Source organism: Paralichthys olivaceus, chromosome 15 (assembly GCF_024713975.1).
Source record: "Paralichthys olivaceus isolate ysfri-2021 chromosome 15, ASM2471397v2, whole genome shotgun sequence".
NCBI classification, from domain to species: Eukaryota; Metazoa; Chordata; class Actinopteri; order Pleuronectiformes; family Paralichthyidae; genus Paralichthys; species Paralichthys olivaceus.
In genome coordinates this window covers 15,313,037-15,330,124 of record NC_091107.1, presented here as the reverse complement: position 1 = coordinate 15,330,124, position 17,088 = coordinate 15,313,037, and the positions used below count along the sequence as shown (strand labels likewise).

Genomic DNA, 17,088 nt, shown 5'->3' with positions numbered 1-17,088 from the left:
AATTAATGACGATGTCTTTGCTTATTTGCTGCTGATCAGTGTTAGGGATCCTTATTATTCACAGACATGGTTAATAACAAATCGCCGCGTTGGTAAAACATCTCTTTGAGTATGTGGAGGCTACAGATGAAGTTTCCTGACCCCGGCTTGTTTCCTCTCGGTTTACTTGTTTCCCTCGCGTTATCTGGCAACCCGGAGCAAACTGCGACAGCGCCAATGGCAGCAAAACACAAGCGCTGAGGCGAAGAGGATGACAGCAACAAGGTGAGCTGAGCTCCGTGAGAACCGAGCGACGCCGGTGATTTACGCGCAGGTCATGCAGAGAGCCGTGTCGCTCCGCGGCGCTTTCGCCTCGCTCACAAACACGAAACCACCGTCAACTTTTATCTCAACTTAACTGTGGTATTCTCGGCAAAGAAGATGTTAGCACGTTTAGCAGCTAAAGCTAACCAGCGTTAGCATTGGAGCCTGTGGAGCCGCTGCCATCACCGCTGAGCGTTAGCTTGCCTAGCTCGCTATGCTAAGGTTCCCGTTAACTCAACCCAGCAGGGTTGCCTGTCAAGCGGAGTGGTTGGCGTTAGCTCGCAGCAACAGTTACCGCTATTATAACCACTGTGCAGCCGTGTGCTAACAACAAGAAGTGGGTTAGCTTGTTCAGTTGGAGCGGTGACTCTCCAGCTGACCGGTGGGTAACGTTAGATCAGCCCGTTAGCGGGTGCTAACCGTTACTCGGGGCCTAAGGGCATCACAGCAGTCAACTCTAATCAATTCATCCACAAAGCTGACGTCGTGTGCCTCAGTTATTCTTATCACGTTATTCCATCCGAGGATTGTAAGTATGAAATCTCTTGTTCAACCTTCCTCCATTTCATCCCTCTCAACTCAGGATGCTGCTGCTGCTAATGAGACCCAGCTCTCCACTTAGATTTGTATCGACGTGATGATTGTAATAACATAACATCCGTTCAGGAGCTTTCCTCCACGGTCACTGTCATTGTAATCAAACGCTCTGTTTTCAATTGGTTGTAGTTTGGTGTTAAGGGAAGTCAAAGTGTCTGAACATTGTCATCAATCATTTCCACTTTTAGTTTGAATGTTTCCCACTCACTTAAACACAACCTGCTGGATTGGTTTTTAAATCTCAAACTCTATTTAAAAAGCCCTACATTTAATCGAAACAAAACTTAATACTGGTTGAGAAGAAGCTCACATCGATAAACCAAAGTTGATCAGGACTTTATGACCTATAATATTAAGATGGGAATGTGTTAGTTGATTCATACAGAGGTGTAATGAACCTGGTTTTTATTTTTCTAATGTGAAACACTTCAACACTCTCAAATAACACTTGATAAACGTGTGTAAATCTGAATGAAAACTTGACGTTGCTGTATCCATCGCAAATGATAAGTGACAGCCAGCCGCTTAGATATAAACTGCAAATCTCACACAAAATGTATACTTCTGTCTGGGTTTATGTTGAGCAACAGGTTATATGATTTACTTTGTATCACTGAGACATCTGTCTATCTTGGTTAAGTGTCGGAACATTGAAAAAAAATCTTCTGGTTTCATACTGGGGATTTTTTTGTTCGTCTGCTCATCTTCTCATATGTAAAATGAGCAGCCAACATATCCTGTAGAAGGAGAGATGTCACTCCTCAAATGATTATAAAAGGAGATGGCAGTACTATCATCTGGTAAATGCTCCGAATGAAATTACGTCACATTGTTTTTCTTTGTTACATATCATGGATGACCATTTAATGTGTCTTTCCCTTGGTTATCAGATTATTTAGTATCTATATGTCCTAAAAATCTACATTAATATAGGGTTGGTTGTTCATAACGCAGTGACCAGGTGTTGAAGTGATTGAGGGAAGCTGGAAGTACATGACAATGGAAAGTCTTTCACCTTAGCAACGATGACTTTACTCTGTGTATGGTGTTGGTGGTACTTATGTCACAGCAACAAGCACATGGTCTTCTGTCTAACTGCTGGGTCATTTCCAAGAAAACAAGAGGATTTTACGATATCTAACAACCCAAGCAATAAATGCAACAATAGCTGACCACATTCCTGTTCCGTACTGGATGTAATGTAGGGTCAGCAATGTAGAAGATGGCTTCAGGGACCTGTTTCACTTGTTGCTATGAAACAGGACTACATGAGTCTGTGCATACGTGCAGTGATAGTCTGGAGGCCTTGCTGAGTCTAAGCCTATGAATCTGGAGGTGGAAGGAAAATGACTGGAAGAGCTCTGCTTCCTTCACCATGTACTGATGTGGTCATAAAATGTGATAGATGACAGTGGGCTGTGTGAAATTTTGTCGCATCGAAGTAGTTCCCCACATTACCTCAACATCCATTCAGGTATTTGTTTGTAAGTGTTCAATCCTTACTTTGCTCTCATCGTAGTCATACTAATTATTCAGTATTGTGACATAATGTTCCACTGATGCTGTAAGCTTACACAAAAAATTAAATTAAACAGTATATTCTTATTGTCATAAATTGACCCTCAAAATATCTGTCATGCTTTAGTCAGTGGCAGTTCAGGTTTGTTTAGTTTTTTTTTGCATGAACCAATGCTGAAAGTAGAAATCTCACACCAATACATTGGTCAGAGAATGATTTATATACATGTAGGAATCCAGATTGAGTTTTTTTTTTTTTTGCAATGATCAGCACTGATAGATGTCTACGTAATATAATGTTTTATTGAAAAAGGTGCTGCCTCAAGAGTTTGGGTGTAGAGTTGTAATGTAGCCGTAAGTGTTCTGCATTTACTGGCTGCCTGAAGAGAGATGATGAGCTGTGTTTGTGTTAGTCGTGACTGGTAAAAAGGAGTTAGCTGATGACAAGGCTGTGTTGCTAAGCAACGCACATCATGGGCTGCGCCTCTTGAAGCTCGATGCTGGCTGTATTCTACCCTCTGCAAGACTGGGAGGAAGTAGTGTCGCATTTCTGCTCGTGAATGCACTTGTTAATAGAATAATTTTGATTATATATATATTTTTATAAGCACACTTGCAGTTATTAACAGTGTTGTGTGGTTTATATGGCCCACACCCCACTCTGTTCAAATTGAGACTGTCTATCAGGTGGCTTTAGGTGATACATGGGGATACACTGGGATACACTGTTCAGCCCACACTTAGTGTGTCTGGCTGGCTTGGAGGTTTCTTGTGAGGCAATAAGGCTTTTGTGCTCATAGAGGCGAGGGTTGTTTTGCAGTACCTGACATTAAGACATCTTGTGAAAGACGAGTTTTCATTTTTTAAACAATAAGACTGAGAGACAGGAATGTCAAGTGGAAACTGTTGCATCTGAATTTTCTATTTAACACCTGCATAAGAGATCAGTCACACTGTTTTTTAAATGAGTTTATTGTGAATAAATACAATAGTTTATGTAATATCCACAACACAAAACAGATAAATAAGACAACCTCTATGAAATTTATGAGGTGGAGGAAACTGTCATTATGTATCAATTAGAGTTGTAAAACTTCACATTTCTGTTATCTGTCATGTGGAAAGATTTCTCCCTACACAATAACCAGGGGAAATGAGTTAACAGAAACTTTGCTCAAGTTTGAATGGGAAGTTAGTTAAAGCTTAAAGTACATAATTGGTTTCAAATTAGCAAGTTTCAATAAGTTTGTTGCTATGAGTCAGATAATGAGTGAAAATGTGTAGCCTGTAGGCTTGGCAGACACCGCAAAACTGCATACCAAACATCGAACCAGATTTGTTTAGATGTTTGTGAACAACAGACACTAAAACACAGTTGGACAGAGAGAGTGTGCATGTGTTAATTTGGGCAGGGGACTTTTATGTTCCATCTCTCTGAATAGAACTGACTGTTACCCCATAGTTTCCCATAGATGGAGAATAAATTGATCAACCACAAGTAGGGTAGAAAATGAGGGAGCTGAGGAGTTGTTGGCACATTTAAAGATGATAGATTTTTCGAGCCAATGAACAATTGTACAGGAATGTATCATTTAGACACTAATATCTTTCTGCTCTTTGATCTTATTTGCTGTGCAGATCTTTGTCATTTAACAATTTAATTTGTTCACAATTTTTTAGATGGGCCAACAAAATAAATCTATGGGAACAGAGGCAAATTGTTTCTTTCAAAATAGTTTTTGGCTGTATGTAAAAGTTGAACCCAGTTGAATCTCTAACTGATACTTCCCATTGTGTTTTTGCTGTCTTTCAGGATCACATAGTTTGATTAAGCCTGCTCACTAGTGCGTGTTGCTTTCCTCAAACAGCCTGTAGTGCTAAAGTCCAGCACTGAGTATGATTCCGTGGTTGCAGTGGAGGTGAGGAAGCATGGGGTGGAAATCTGAGGTGTCAAGACAAACGTGATGACAGCATGGTCCATGGTGGAGAAGCTCAAAATGGAAAAACGCCCATGCAGGGAGGAGAACATTGACTCAAGCGAGGCTCTGCATGCCACTGACGAGTCTGAGGATGGAAGCAGCTCGGAAAGTGAGTCGGAAGAGCGGCAGCGTCAGAGGGCTCAGGTGAACAACAGCAGCTGTAAAAAGCGTGAACCTTTGGCTGTCACAAAACCCCATCGACAGCTCTGTCGATCTCCATGCCTAGACAGGCCCAGTTTTTCCCAGAGTAGCACCGCACAAGATTTTCGTGAGGATGAGACCAGCGCTGGATCAGGGATTAAGGCTGCCAGCAACAGGGAATACCAGACGAAGATGGATTTTGCTCTGAAGTTGGGATATTCGGGAGAGCAGGTGGAGACTGTGCTCAACAAGTTGGGGTCTGCAGCTTTAATTAACGATGTTCTTGCTGAGTTAGTTAGGCTGGGAAACAAAGTAGAGCCTGAGATTCAACCTTGCATCAGTACAGCCACACTGATATCACGGTCCCCCGGTGTTAAAGAGATCGCTAGTCCAGAAGTGTCAGTGGAAGAGGAATCTGTGGATACCTCCGATAACCTCAGGCCCATCGTCATTGATGGCTCAAACGTGGCAATGAGGTAAGACACTAAACATACACTAATTATTAATTGGTCTGTGATTCTTACAAAGTGTGTTTATGTTCTGAAACACTTTCCATTAGTGAGTACCAGTTTTAATGCGATTTAAATAGACCTAACATTGTTTTGACCTCTAGCCATGGAAACAAAGAGGTATTCTCTTGTCGTGGTATCCAACTTGCTGTTGAGTGGTTTCGGGAGAAAGGACACAAAGACATCACTGTGTTTGTCCCAGCCTGGAGGAAGGAACAGTCACGGCCCGATGCTGTCATCACAGGTAATAAAGCTGTTGTAGGTCCTTAGTTGTTGCTGAGTTGTAGTTGATATATGTAAAAGTACCTACTTTTATTTCTACTTTCAAATGTTTTAACTTTTAAAATACACTGTGATATATAGTAGGTCTAAATGCTGTTGGTTGAATTGTGGTCAACTTAACATAAAACTTATTTTTCAGATCAAGAAATATTACGCAAGCTGGAAAAAGAGAAGATCTTGGTTTTTACTCCATCTCGGAGAGTTCAAGGCAGAAGGGTGGTGTGCTATGATGATCGCTTCATAGTGAAGCTGGCTTATGATTCTGATGGAATTATTGTGTCGAATGACAACTACAGAGACTTGCAAAATGAGAAGCCAGAGTGGAAGAAGTTCATAGAAGAGCGTCTCCTAATGTACTCATTTGTCAATGACAAGTAAGAACCTATGATGTTTTTTATGACCAAGTACACAGTGTAGCTGTAGATCTTTTGGATATGGTCTTAAAATAAGAAATTTAATTTACTACAAACAATACAAACTATTTTATATCCAAACTGTTTAGTTGTATAAATGTTTATTATTGAAAACATTTTAAGACTTCTGCCACAGAAATCTGTGACATAATCTACTTATCGATCATATTATGACCATTGCTAATTACTCCTTAATGATAAAAAAAATGGGATACCAGAATAATAATGCTGACATTTAAATAAATACTTATTTTTAAAAGGTTTATGCCACCTGATGATCCACTGGGAAGACATGGTCCAAGCCTTGAAAATTTCCTCCGCAAACGTCCTGTTGTTCCAGAGCACAAAAAACAACCGTGCCCATATGGTAAGTTCCTCAAACGTCTTTTAAAGCAATGTCTGGTTAATGTTGCATTTTTGTCAGTTTAATTTAAACATTTCTTTTACTTGACTTTATCTACTCTTTCTTTGAACAAGGAAAAAAGTGCACATATGGACATAAGTGCAAGTACTATCATCCTGAACGTGTCAACCAGCCACAGCGGTCAGTTGCTGATGAACTACGGGCCTTTGCCAAATTGTCTGCAGTGAAGACGATGAGTGAGGGGGCTTTAGTTAAATGCGGTACTGGTCCGGCAGCTGCAAAGGGGGACAGCAACACTGAGGCCAAACGTGTGGCCCCTAAACGTCAGTCTGACCCCAGTATTCGTTCAGTGGCCTGTGAACCTCTAGAGGCACTGTCCGTCATTAGGAAGTCTGAGACAAATTCAGTGCCTTCCCTCGTGTCTGCCCTCAGTGTTCCCACCATGCAGCCTGCCAAGAGCCACGCAGCTGGGGCCTTGAACACACGATCAGCCAGCAGCCCAGTGCCGGGTTCTTTGCAGTTCGCACACAGTTCTCTGGAGCACATGTCTAGTGTACAGTACCCTCCTATTTTAGTTACTAACAGCCATGGCGCCTCTGTAACATACGGTGAACAGTTCCCCAAGTATGACTCAGTTAGCGACCATGGATATTATTCACTGCACAGTGATTTCTCAAACATGAGCATGAGCAGCATGCACAATGTTGACAGTTTCTGTAGCATGGAGCACGAGCATGGTGTATATCAGAGAAATCCCAGCCACTGCCCCGAATCCTGCCTCAGCCATTCAAACAGCGACTCATTCTCCTCCTACGGGGACCTGTACCCAAGCTCTGTGGACAGTAGCTTAGAGGAGAGCATGAAGGGGCAGCAGCAGTCTCCTGCACAGGGTCGCATGCATTCTTTCTCCCATGGTTTTCGCCATGAGGCGCTGACCAGGGTGCAGAGTTATGGACCAGAGGAACCTAAGCAGGGCCCCCGTAAGCAGTCTGGATCTCATCTAGCGCCACATCTCCAGCATGCTGCAGTCGGAGCCAGGTCCAGCTGCCCTGGAGACTATCCCCTCACTCAGAATGTCCTACCACCTCTGTCCTCACAGCCCACACGGTCTCTAGGTATGACTCGTATGGATAGTATATCAGATTCAAGGCTGTATGATAGTAACCCAATGAGACAGCGGCGACCTCCACTGTGTCGTGAGCAGCATGCAAGCTGGGACCCTCTGCCTTGTGGTAATGAGTCCTATGGATATCATTCATATCCACTGAGTAACAGCCTGATGCCGTGTTGCGAGCGGGTGATGGTCCGCAGCATGCCAGACAAAATGGAACAAATCTGGAACTCGCCATGGGAGACCCCATCTGCAGCTGAACACCAAGATCGGTATGTGATCCCAGACCACCAGTATCAAACATATCGGAACCTTTGTAACATCTTTCCTGCTTATGTAGTTCACTCAGTAATGGAGAAGAACCCTCATTTAACAGACCCACAACAACTTGCTGCTGTTATTGTTACGAAACTGAGGTCATGCCACTGAGCAGTTCACCACATGAAACACTCAAAAGTGATGTGATGAGGGAAAGTAGGGATTTTAATAGTAAAGATAGGCACTTGTTCAAAGTTGCTGCATGTGCAACATATCCCCTCAGGAGTTTAGTAAATTTTTTTTAAATGTCTGACGGGACATCTAGTGATCACATGTCACATCACTAAGATGACAGCTGAGTCAGCATAGAGGAAGATTGTCTGATAAGTGTAAGTTGAATTTTAAGATTTGTTTCATATACGAAGTTGATATAGTGATCTACCTTATTAGAAATATGGTTCATAACACATTCATACAACCTGAGCAGGAGCTGCACAGCAGCTTCCCACCATATTCATGGTTAAACTTAAGCTTCAGTCATTATCATCTGCTAACATTTAACAGGACTGTTGAATGTCCCTCAGATCAATTGATCTTCAATTGATTACATTGTAAATAAAATTATGTGGAGCCCCCAAAGTGTTCAATATTTAACAAATAATTTCATGAATAAATAATGTAAGAAACAGTACTAATGTAGCTCGCTAGTGTAATACTGAACTTTGTCCTTTTGTGAGTAAGTGTGAACTAAGCCGATCAGTAAAAAGCTTTGCTACGTGGCAGCACAGTCCTGATAGGAAGAAATAACTCAGCATCGTCTCCCATATTTGCCTTATTAAATCTGACATGGAAAGTACATTGACATTTGTACACCATGTACTTTTTTGAAGATCTTGTTCAGGCCCTGTGAATGTGTTATGAAAGGAATCTAAAGTGTTTCTGGTGCAGTGGAACTATAAATAACATAGCTTAGGTCTGCCTCTGCTGTAAATAATTCTTTTCTTTTTTTGTGTGTTTATTTTGAAGAGAAGTAAAAAGGAGGTGGGCACATAACCTCACAGCATGAACTATGACATTTAATGGCCTTATATCTGAATGACCTCACGCTTTAGTCATTGTCTGATTGGTTTCAATGGAAATAGAAGTCGTTGAAGCCTCCTATACTTTCAAATGTAAAGCACTATCTCAGTATCTAAAGAGATATATTTTCTCAGCCTCACGTAACAAAGCTACTATTTTGGTAGATTTTGACAGTGCACAAAAAACGAGCCAAAAAAGAGATTTGACTTGTATACATGTGCACATATTTATGTACATAGATCACACAAAAGCCATTGTTTCAAAGTCATTTATAAGCTGCTAAATAATGCCAAAAAAAGAATTTATATAGCGTTAGCATTCTATATAACTTAACATTTTGGTTAACAGGATTGATTGGATTATAGCATAAACTAACTATCTGTGTTTGGATCATTTCCTATAGTGTATAGTAAAACTTTTTATTGGATGCCACATCCAGGATTTTTCTATTTATATATTTGTCCAATATTCTGTGCTGATTCATTTCAATGTGAAAATATTCACTTTATCTCAGTTGCTCTAAGTGACTCCTTCAAGTTGTCAGTGGAGAAGTTAGTTTTTAGAAACAGGTTAACTTTTCAAATACTAATTTTACATGCACTTAAGTGGTTTGATGATTTCCAGCCTTTATCTCCTTCTGACATGAAAAATGAGAAACCTGGTTATTATATCAGTTTAAGACATAAAGAGAAACATTGATATAGATTTTATAGATTTTGTTTTAGTTTGTGCTTGTTAGAGATCCAGGATGGCAAACGTGTCATTACTTTGGCAGTAATGAAAGCAAATTGTTATTTGTGTCCGTTCAGAATAATTAAAGGTCCAGTGTGTAAGATTTAAGTGAAAGGGAACTATTGGCCGATATTTAATGTAGAATAATCCTCATGATGTTTTCACTAGTTTGTTTCATCTAAATTGTACAAATTGTAGTTTTCTCCACCCCAGAAAAGGCCCTTTATATTTAAATACTTCATATTTACATCAAGGGGGGTCCTTTCTATGGAGGCCGCCATGATTTTTTTACAGTAGTGCAAACTGGTCAAACTAAACCTTTTGAGTTTTTATAACAACTGAAGGCTGCCGCAGGTTCTTTTTCATGTTTGGAAAGGGAGGGTGAGGTGAGGGGTATTAGCTGCAACATGGAACTTCACCACTAGATATCACAAAATTCTACACACTGTACCTTTAAATCCAGTTTATACTGAACAACCTTCGACAGGCATTCAACAATAAAACATGCTGTCCTATGACAGAGCCAAGCCTTTTACTTAACCATCAGTCCAAATTAAAAAAAACACTTGACTTCTATTTTAACACATTAAATACACATACAGGTTTGACAGTGTGGAGGAGAGAGCGGGCCTATCTGCTTTCTGATAAAACTGCATGTTAGCTCGGATTTGAAATAAATACATTTGCATCTGATCGATTTGGCCAATATCATGCCTTAACCTGATTCAACCTGTTTCTCATGTGCATGTCTACATAATGAAACATATGAAATACACGGGGCTGTGATGAGACTTAGGTAGGGACAATTTTCTCTATAGAGAAGGAAACAGTGTTTACATCACAGTTTAAATGTTTGCACAATGAATTCTGAAAAACAGACTGAATATTTACCTGATGTTACTTTTGTTTAATAAAATGATAAAAAGCGGTTGGGCCTTGGAATGAGTTGAAATATCAGACTCATTTTGTGATATTATGTAGAGTATGATGAAGTTTCAATAACTGTACAAAAAAAAAGTGAATGCTAGAAAAAAAATGCTGGCAAGGGAAATCTTATTTTGTTTGGGGAAGGGGGGAGCTGAAAACCAGACAAACAGTATGCATCATACCTGCAACCAGTCTCCAGGGCAAGGATCATGGAAGGGTTGGGATGTGCCTTGCAGCACATTGCTCTCAGGATGCTTTCAGTTTTCTTATTATCAGTCTTTTCCTGCCAAAAACCAGTGGTTATAGGCAAGAGTCTCCTCTCAAGTGAAGATCTATTTTGTCCTACAAAAAATCCTACATGTAACATGTAGTACCTTAAAAAAAAAACAGTTTTGTACAGTTGTACGTGGAGATAGCATTGCAAAACGTTGTACTTTTTTGTGTTTATGCTTGTTATGCACCTTGAGATCTAGAAATCTGGGCTAATAGGGTGGCTTTACATGATGCAGCTTTAGTCAGATAAAGTGATGTTTGTCCGTAAAGGGTGCAAGAAACATTCAGCCCTACAACTGCAAAGAAGTTGTAACATAACGTAAAGACGACCCTAATAGCAAGAGGATGTCTGAGAATGCATTTAAAGGGAAATGCCACTTAATTTCAGGATTCAGGTTTGGTACCTCTAGGCCTACATGCATGACTGAGCATTACAAATTTACAGTATAGTATTGCATGGGGTACCCTTGTCTTAAAGACTCCATTGTGAGTTGGATAAAAATGACAAGGGGACAGTTTCTTGTTTTGGTGTTTTATTATCTTAAAAAATATTTGAAAACACAGTGAAGTGATGCTGTTTTCAAACAGAACGTTTGGCTCCCATTTTTACTAAATGGAGTATCATCCAACTTTGATTTGATGGCGTCACAGACCTGTTTAATTTATCCTGTGATTTTGTGATTACAAAAAAAATAAATAATAATAGTTTGAGAATTTTTAAACTGAGTGGTATTACTCTTTAACAGGGCTAATTGTGTGAGCCTGACTTTTGTCTCATTGGTGGTGCTTCTAAAATATATATTTCTTTACAATGTTTAGGTACAACCTTGGTATATGAGCAGACATAAAGAAAAAAAAATTGAATGTGTTTTTGCCCAAATGAATTTTGGGCTTTGCTGACTTGTTTTTTCATGAAAAAAGACGAGGCCACTTGGGGCCGGCGGTCTGTTCATGAGAAGGTGAAACAACCTGCCTAAATGTTTCTTCATGTGAAACAATCAGATTGCAAGGCTGCTGTCAAGGTTGTTTCTGGCATTTGGCTCAAAGTTTGCGTGCCGTCCTTTCTCCTTGAGATCGTTGAATTGTCATATTACAAAAAGAAATTTGCAAAAATAATGAAGTAATCTGCCACTGATTAAATTCTAGTTTTCTAGTGATTGTGAAATCCTTCTTTAACCTAAACACTGGAAGAGTCAGTCGCCCAGATGATCTCAGACTGCATTTACTTTATATGTGATAAGGAATTGGTAATTATAACATAGGTCACAAGCAACACAAACTGACCAAAATGAAAATTGCCAGGGTTTTATTGTAGTGGTTATTTTATCAATGTGAAAATTATAGATATTGTTTATTTTTTGCTGTGAACTGCTACATTAGTCATGACATTGAGTGGTGTTCTGACATGTGTGCCAAATAATGAATCCATAATTATATTAAAGATTCCTAAGCCACATGAAATAATATCAAATTAAATTTGGATGGATCCTGTTACATTTTTTAACCCAGTTTGTTTTTTGTTTTACAAAAATATGGATACATTTAATTTAGCTCATTTTGCTCACAAACTTGTGTCACTAGTTTCTGACACAGTTCCACACTGCTTGAACTTCTGTCATTACATAAAATGGACTCATGGACAATTTGCATTTCCCATAATAACAGCATTGATATAAGCAATTCTACATTTTTAAAGACTCAAATTTAAAAATTCCCATTTGGGCATTAGGACATTTTTGTCCAGATAAGGAAAATGTGGAACTTTAATTGTTTCAGATATTTCAAATATTTAAATGTCCCTGTAGCTCAGACTATTTGCAGAAAGACTCTGTTTTCACTGGGCCATTGATCTCTTCTAATCTAAAAGTAAAACCTTTACTATCACAGCTAAAAACTCAACAAAACAATCCAGTATGTTACTGCTTTACACTTAAAAGCCAGAATGGTGGCTCACTGTCCCCACCCTCCCTTTGAATGTGCCGCAAACAACTAAGCCACAAATGTTCAGAATTGACCTTTGCTTGTTGATACAAATTGTATCTATACCTTGAATGTAAAAAAAAATATGAAATGTATAATATGAAAATAGTTTTATTTAAATAAAGAGGAAAACAATCAATGCCATAATGTTTGTGACACTGTGTGTCACTGGGAGTAGCCCATTGGTATGTACTAACTCTTACCGGGTACAGTAGTTAATTTAGAGGGACATTTACCTGCTACCTACCAGTGCACAGATACCCTGTGTGCAGCAGTAAGCATCGTGTCCTCTCTGTACATAGTCACACATGTGTGTGTATATATATATAGAAAGCGATTTGTTAATGTCACAGTTACTTCAGTTGTTCAAATACCTAAATAATTTCTGTGTTGTACCCTGTGCACCTTGGATAAGTGCATCTATTTCCTCTTAGCTGACGTGTCTGCTTTATGCTATTTTAATCAGAATTTCAATATTTTTGAATATATCTTGCCTATAATTAAATATGCCAAAGTTTTTCTTGGGTGGCTTTGTCAAATGTAAATTCTTACGTTTCAACTCACGGGTTGTCATGCAATGATATATATTAAGAAGGACAAAAGGATTTATTTTCCATGTCCTATAAACTAAAAGTAAATTAACACCAAACACAAATCTGTGTCTCGTCTGACATTTAAATAACGATTAAAAGAATAAGAAACATTTCAATCTGTGATTGGCAGGTAGTTGCGTGCCAGATGACGTCACCACATGATCAGAATGAAGCAGATGAGTTTATCACAGACAGCCTGATGCTGGCTGTTAAATTCAGTGTCAGGTTTTACTCAGATTTATGTTTAATGTTCTTTCAAGATACAGATCCTTTTCAGGCCTAAATTCAATGAAGTGTTTGGCAGTTGATTTAATGACTAACCCTGTATGTTGGCAGAGCAAAGCTGTGTTGAATTGTGATTAATATTGAATTATTCACCATCTGTAATTTAATGATTTTTTTGGTGTCTGAGGCCAGTTAGCATTAGACCACTGCTTATTTCCAAATGCTGAGACTGATAAAATTACTTTAAGAAGAGAATTGGTTGTTAGTGGCTAAGATCAAGACCAAAGTGATAATTGAATCAAACACAAATGTTTGTGGTCATTTGGTGTTTCGCAGTTTGAATTACAGTATAATTAAAAAAAAAAAATACTTGGTGCAGAAAATGCTTTGACAGAGGCACACACATTTTAACAGACTGTACATATATACAGTGTATTACTCAGGTTACAGACATTTAAAATCACTTGGTTGTTTTCTAATTCTGAGAAATTGAGTGGTCACCTTTCTGAAGTTGTGTTGGTCTCCTACAGACCGTCTGTGTCTGCAATGTGAAAAGGGAAATATAAAAAGCAAGTTTTTTTTTGTGTTGTGATGATCTGCAGTATTGTAATCCACACTAACTGGAGAGAATTGCTTTTATAGACCAAAATATATAAGGATAGATTATTTGGGTCTGTGGGCTCAAACAAAATGTAAGTCTTAATGACAAAATGTGTTTCTCTCCATAAATAAAGAAAAACTGTTCAAGCTGTGTTTTATACATTGTTTTTATTTTTAGTGAGCCAAGACACCACACTTAACAGAAACACAATTGTGATGAAGTTTTGTGGCAAGTTCAGTTTTTCATGTTTCTCAAGTAGAGCATCCAATTTGGAAAATAGTTTTGTGCGTGGAGTGAAGAACTGTGAGAAAATATCTTGTAATGTGTAGTAATTCTACAGTTACTGGGAATCAAACCTATTCAATAACTATAATCTAGAGAGTCTAAATACATTTTAAATTCTTTATTTAGGTCATGGTTGAACAATGACATGCCTTCTCCATGAAAGTTGACATGGTTGCCTGTTGAAAGTATCTATTTTAAGAAGTTAAATAGATAAGGAGCGATGTAGATAATTAACGACATGAGTGTTTGACTCTTTCTCAGTCTTAATATTGTGGAAGTAAAGACTCAATGTTTTCATAATTTATCTTTGAAAGATCATAAAAAACATTTGAACTTATCTTGAAATCAGTTCAACATTTTTGTATAGTTCTTCACAGGTTGATGCCTAATATTTCCAGTCCCTCTTTATATGTACAGGGGCTGTGGCTCCACCTGCTGGTTAAGGGTTAGGGTTAGGTCAGTGCATGTATCATTGAACTCATGACTTTATGAGTTCAACTGTTGCTAAAATGGACTGTTACTTTTTAGAACTAACAAATTGAAACATTCTCTAAGATATATACTATATATAATGCTAGATATATATATATATAATCTGATTCCTAAAACCCAGATTGATGTAGCTGGAGATAACACTGAATTCCTGGTGACCTTTTTTTCTGAGATAAGATGATAGATAATAAGCTTTACGCCTTCATCAGTGTACTGCAACACATAATGTTACATGTAAAAATGTTAAATATGAAATGTTTTTTTAACACCACAGAAATCATGCAACCCTGGGCAAAGTTAATTTACTGGTGAGAAGCTCATTCAGTGAGTTGAGACTGCTGGAGGTCATCCTGCCATGTGAGTGAAGACATGACTCATCATAAAAGTACCGTGACATCTCTGCTGCTTTAATACTCCCAGAGAAAGCACATCAGGGTCAGTCTCCAGTAACTCCATCATCTACTAATCATTAAAACTTAGAAGTTGTCATCATTTCCGATTGCTCATTTTTGTGCAATCAGACATTTAAATATACAAATAGCCTAAAGGATATACTGGTAATACAGCAACATCTTGGACACAAACTAAAAGTAACTTTTTTAACTACAATGGCACAGCAGAGCATGCCTCTGCTAAGGCCCAACAATTCCCTTAAAATCAATCAAACTGACCAAATTTCCCACATATATATTTCTATATATATTTCTGTTCCCTAAATGTGACAAAAAAAATGTCCTGGGATGTCCTGGGAAATTCCTATATCTCAAAAAGGCCTTATCTCTTATGTTAACGAAACAATTCCTACATCTGCCCCCTGATCAGATCTCCACAAAAATGTTATGATTCATACCACATCCTTCCACCAAGTTTCTTAGTAATCTTTCAAGTGGTTGTGTAATCCTTCTTACAAACAATCCAACGAGGGGAAAACGGACAGGAATAACTTTGCTGGATAGAGTCACGTTATAGAGTCAATTTAACTGCATGAACTAAAAAGCTCTGTGACATGGACCCTGTGCAGCAGGTGTAGAGGAGCTTAAAGGTTCAGTGTGTACAATTTATTGACATCTAGTGGTGAAGTTGCTTGCTGCAGCTGAATACCCTCATTTCACCCTCCCCTTCCAAACATGAAGAGAAACTGTGGTAGCCTTCAATCATGAAAACTCAAAAGATTTTCAGTTTGACTACTGTAAAAAATATGGTGGTCTCCATAGAGAAGACCCGCTCCCCATGTAAATATAAAGTATTTAAATATAAAAGACCCATTCGAGGGCAAAGAAAAGTACAATTCATACAATTTAGACACTAGTGAAAACATCACTAGGATTATTTTATATTCAATTTCTGCCAATAGATCCCTTTCATCTAAATCTTATACACTGGACCTTTAAGAAACAGAGAATAAAACATCATCAGCTAGGGGACACTGTGCTGGGAAATGTGCACTTTAACCGTAACCTGCAGTGGTTTTTAGCTGCTGTGAAAAGAAAGCGTGTGACCACAAATTCTCATCGTGGTGTGATCGAGCATGAAGTTTCATCTAGAGCAGCAGGGGCCTAGATGTCGTGACCGAGCATCAGGCATTTATTGCACGTGCAACAAAGAATTTTATGAGTAAAGCAGCATGAAGAAGACATATTTTAGTCATTTAAAGCAATGGGAGAAAAATATGGACCGTTCGATGACTCATCATGCTCCATCTGGTGCAGACCAAAAAAAAGTCAAAAGGCCTGAAGCCTCGTCTCTAACGATGAAGCAGTCTACAAGTGAAGGAAGTGTTATGTGACGCAGTTTAGGCCAGCTGTTTCTCTGACAGAGAAAAATGAAATTTTAATAAGTGCTGCTCAGGGTGATCGGAGGGTCGCCCTTTATGGAAGAATTTCTGACCAGAGTCAGGCAGTTTATTTATGGCTCCACAGGGTATGAGTGGTCACAAAATGCTCATAGTCCACTGCCACCCTGGAAACCAAACAGCCCAGCTGGAATTCTGTGGTGGAGTGCCAGAAATGATTTTTCCCATGCACCACAACAAATATTTCAAATAACTTGCTAATGTGTGCGGTAATAGTTATAATATATACATAATATAGTTTGGTATTTTAGTTAGTTCAATATAATTTAGCTAGATTTCACGAAAATAAATGTTATTATCTAAACTAGTTATCACATGCCGAGTGTAAATATGTGTCATAACGTGTTGGTAGATTCTAGATTACTCGTTGTAATTTGTTGTTGAGGCTCTGACCCTTGACATTCCTCTTTTCTTTGCAGTTCTGGCAGCTGGAATTTGGCTGCTCTGTTAGTTTGTCTCTTTCTGCTCTGAAAGCTCACATGTGAAAGCATGGGTACAATTCCAACTAGATTTACTTTCACTGACAGACCATTAACCCTTGTTCTCTCACAGTCCATCTATCAAACTCCAGAT

General features: G+C 38.7%; 1 protein-coding gene across 1 annotated transcript; it reads left to right on the top strand.

Moving 5' to 3' along the window:
* Positions 1 to 124: 124 nt before the first annotated feature.
* On the top strand, positions 125 to 11,184 carry zc3h12b (zinc finger CCCH-type containing 12B). The gene is made up of 6 exons (XM_020085372.2): positions 125 to 264; positions 4,232 to 5,014; positions 5,152 to 5,291; positions 5,469 to 5,703; positions 6,003 to 6,109; positions 6,220 to 11,184. The coding sequence occupies exons 2-6, from the start codon at positions 4,383 to 4,385 to the stop codon at positions 7,644 to 7,646; spliced, it is 2,541 nt and encodes an 846-aa protein (XP_019940931.1). The 5' UTR covers positions 125 to 264; positions 4,232 to 4,382; the 3' UTR covers positions 7,647 to 11,184.
* Positions 11,185 to 17,088: the final 5,904 nt, after the last annotated feature.

Bases quoted from the DNA above. Each gene is read 5' to 3' on its own strand.
- zc3h12b (XM_020085372.2), top strand. From the start codon at position 4,383: ATGACAGCATGGTCCATGGTGGAGAAGCTCAAAATGGAAAAACGCCCA. The intron at 5,015-5,151 runs GTAAGACACTAA...TTTGACCTCTAG, and splicing joins GGCTCAAACGTGGCAATGAG to CCATGGAAACAAAGAGGTAT. The intron at 5,292-5,468 runs GTAATAAAGCTG...CTTATTTTTCAG, and splicing joins GCCCGATGCTGTCATCACAG to ATCAAGAAATATTACGCAAG.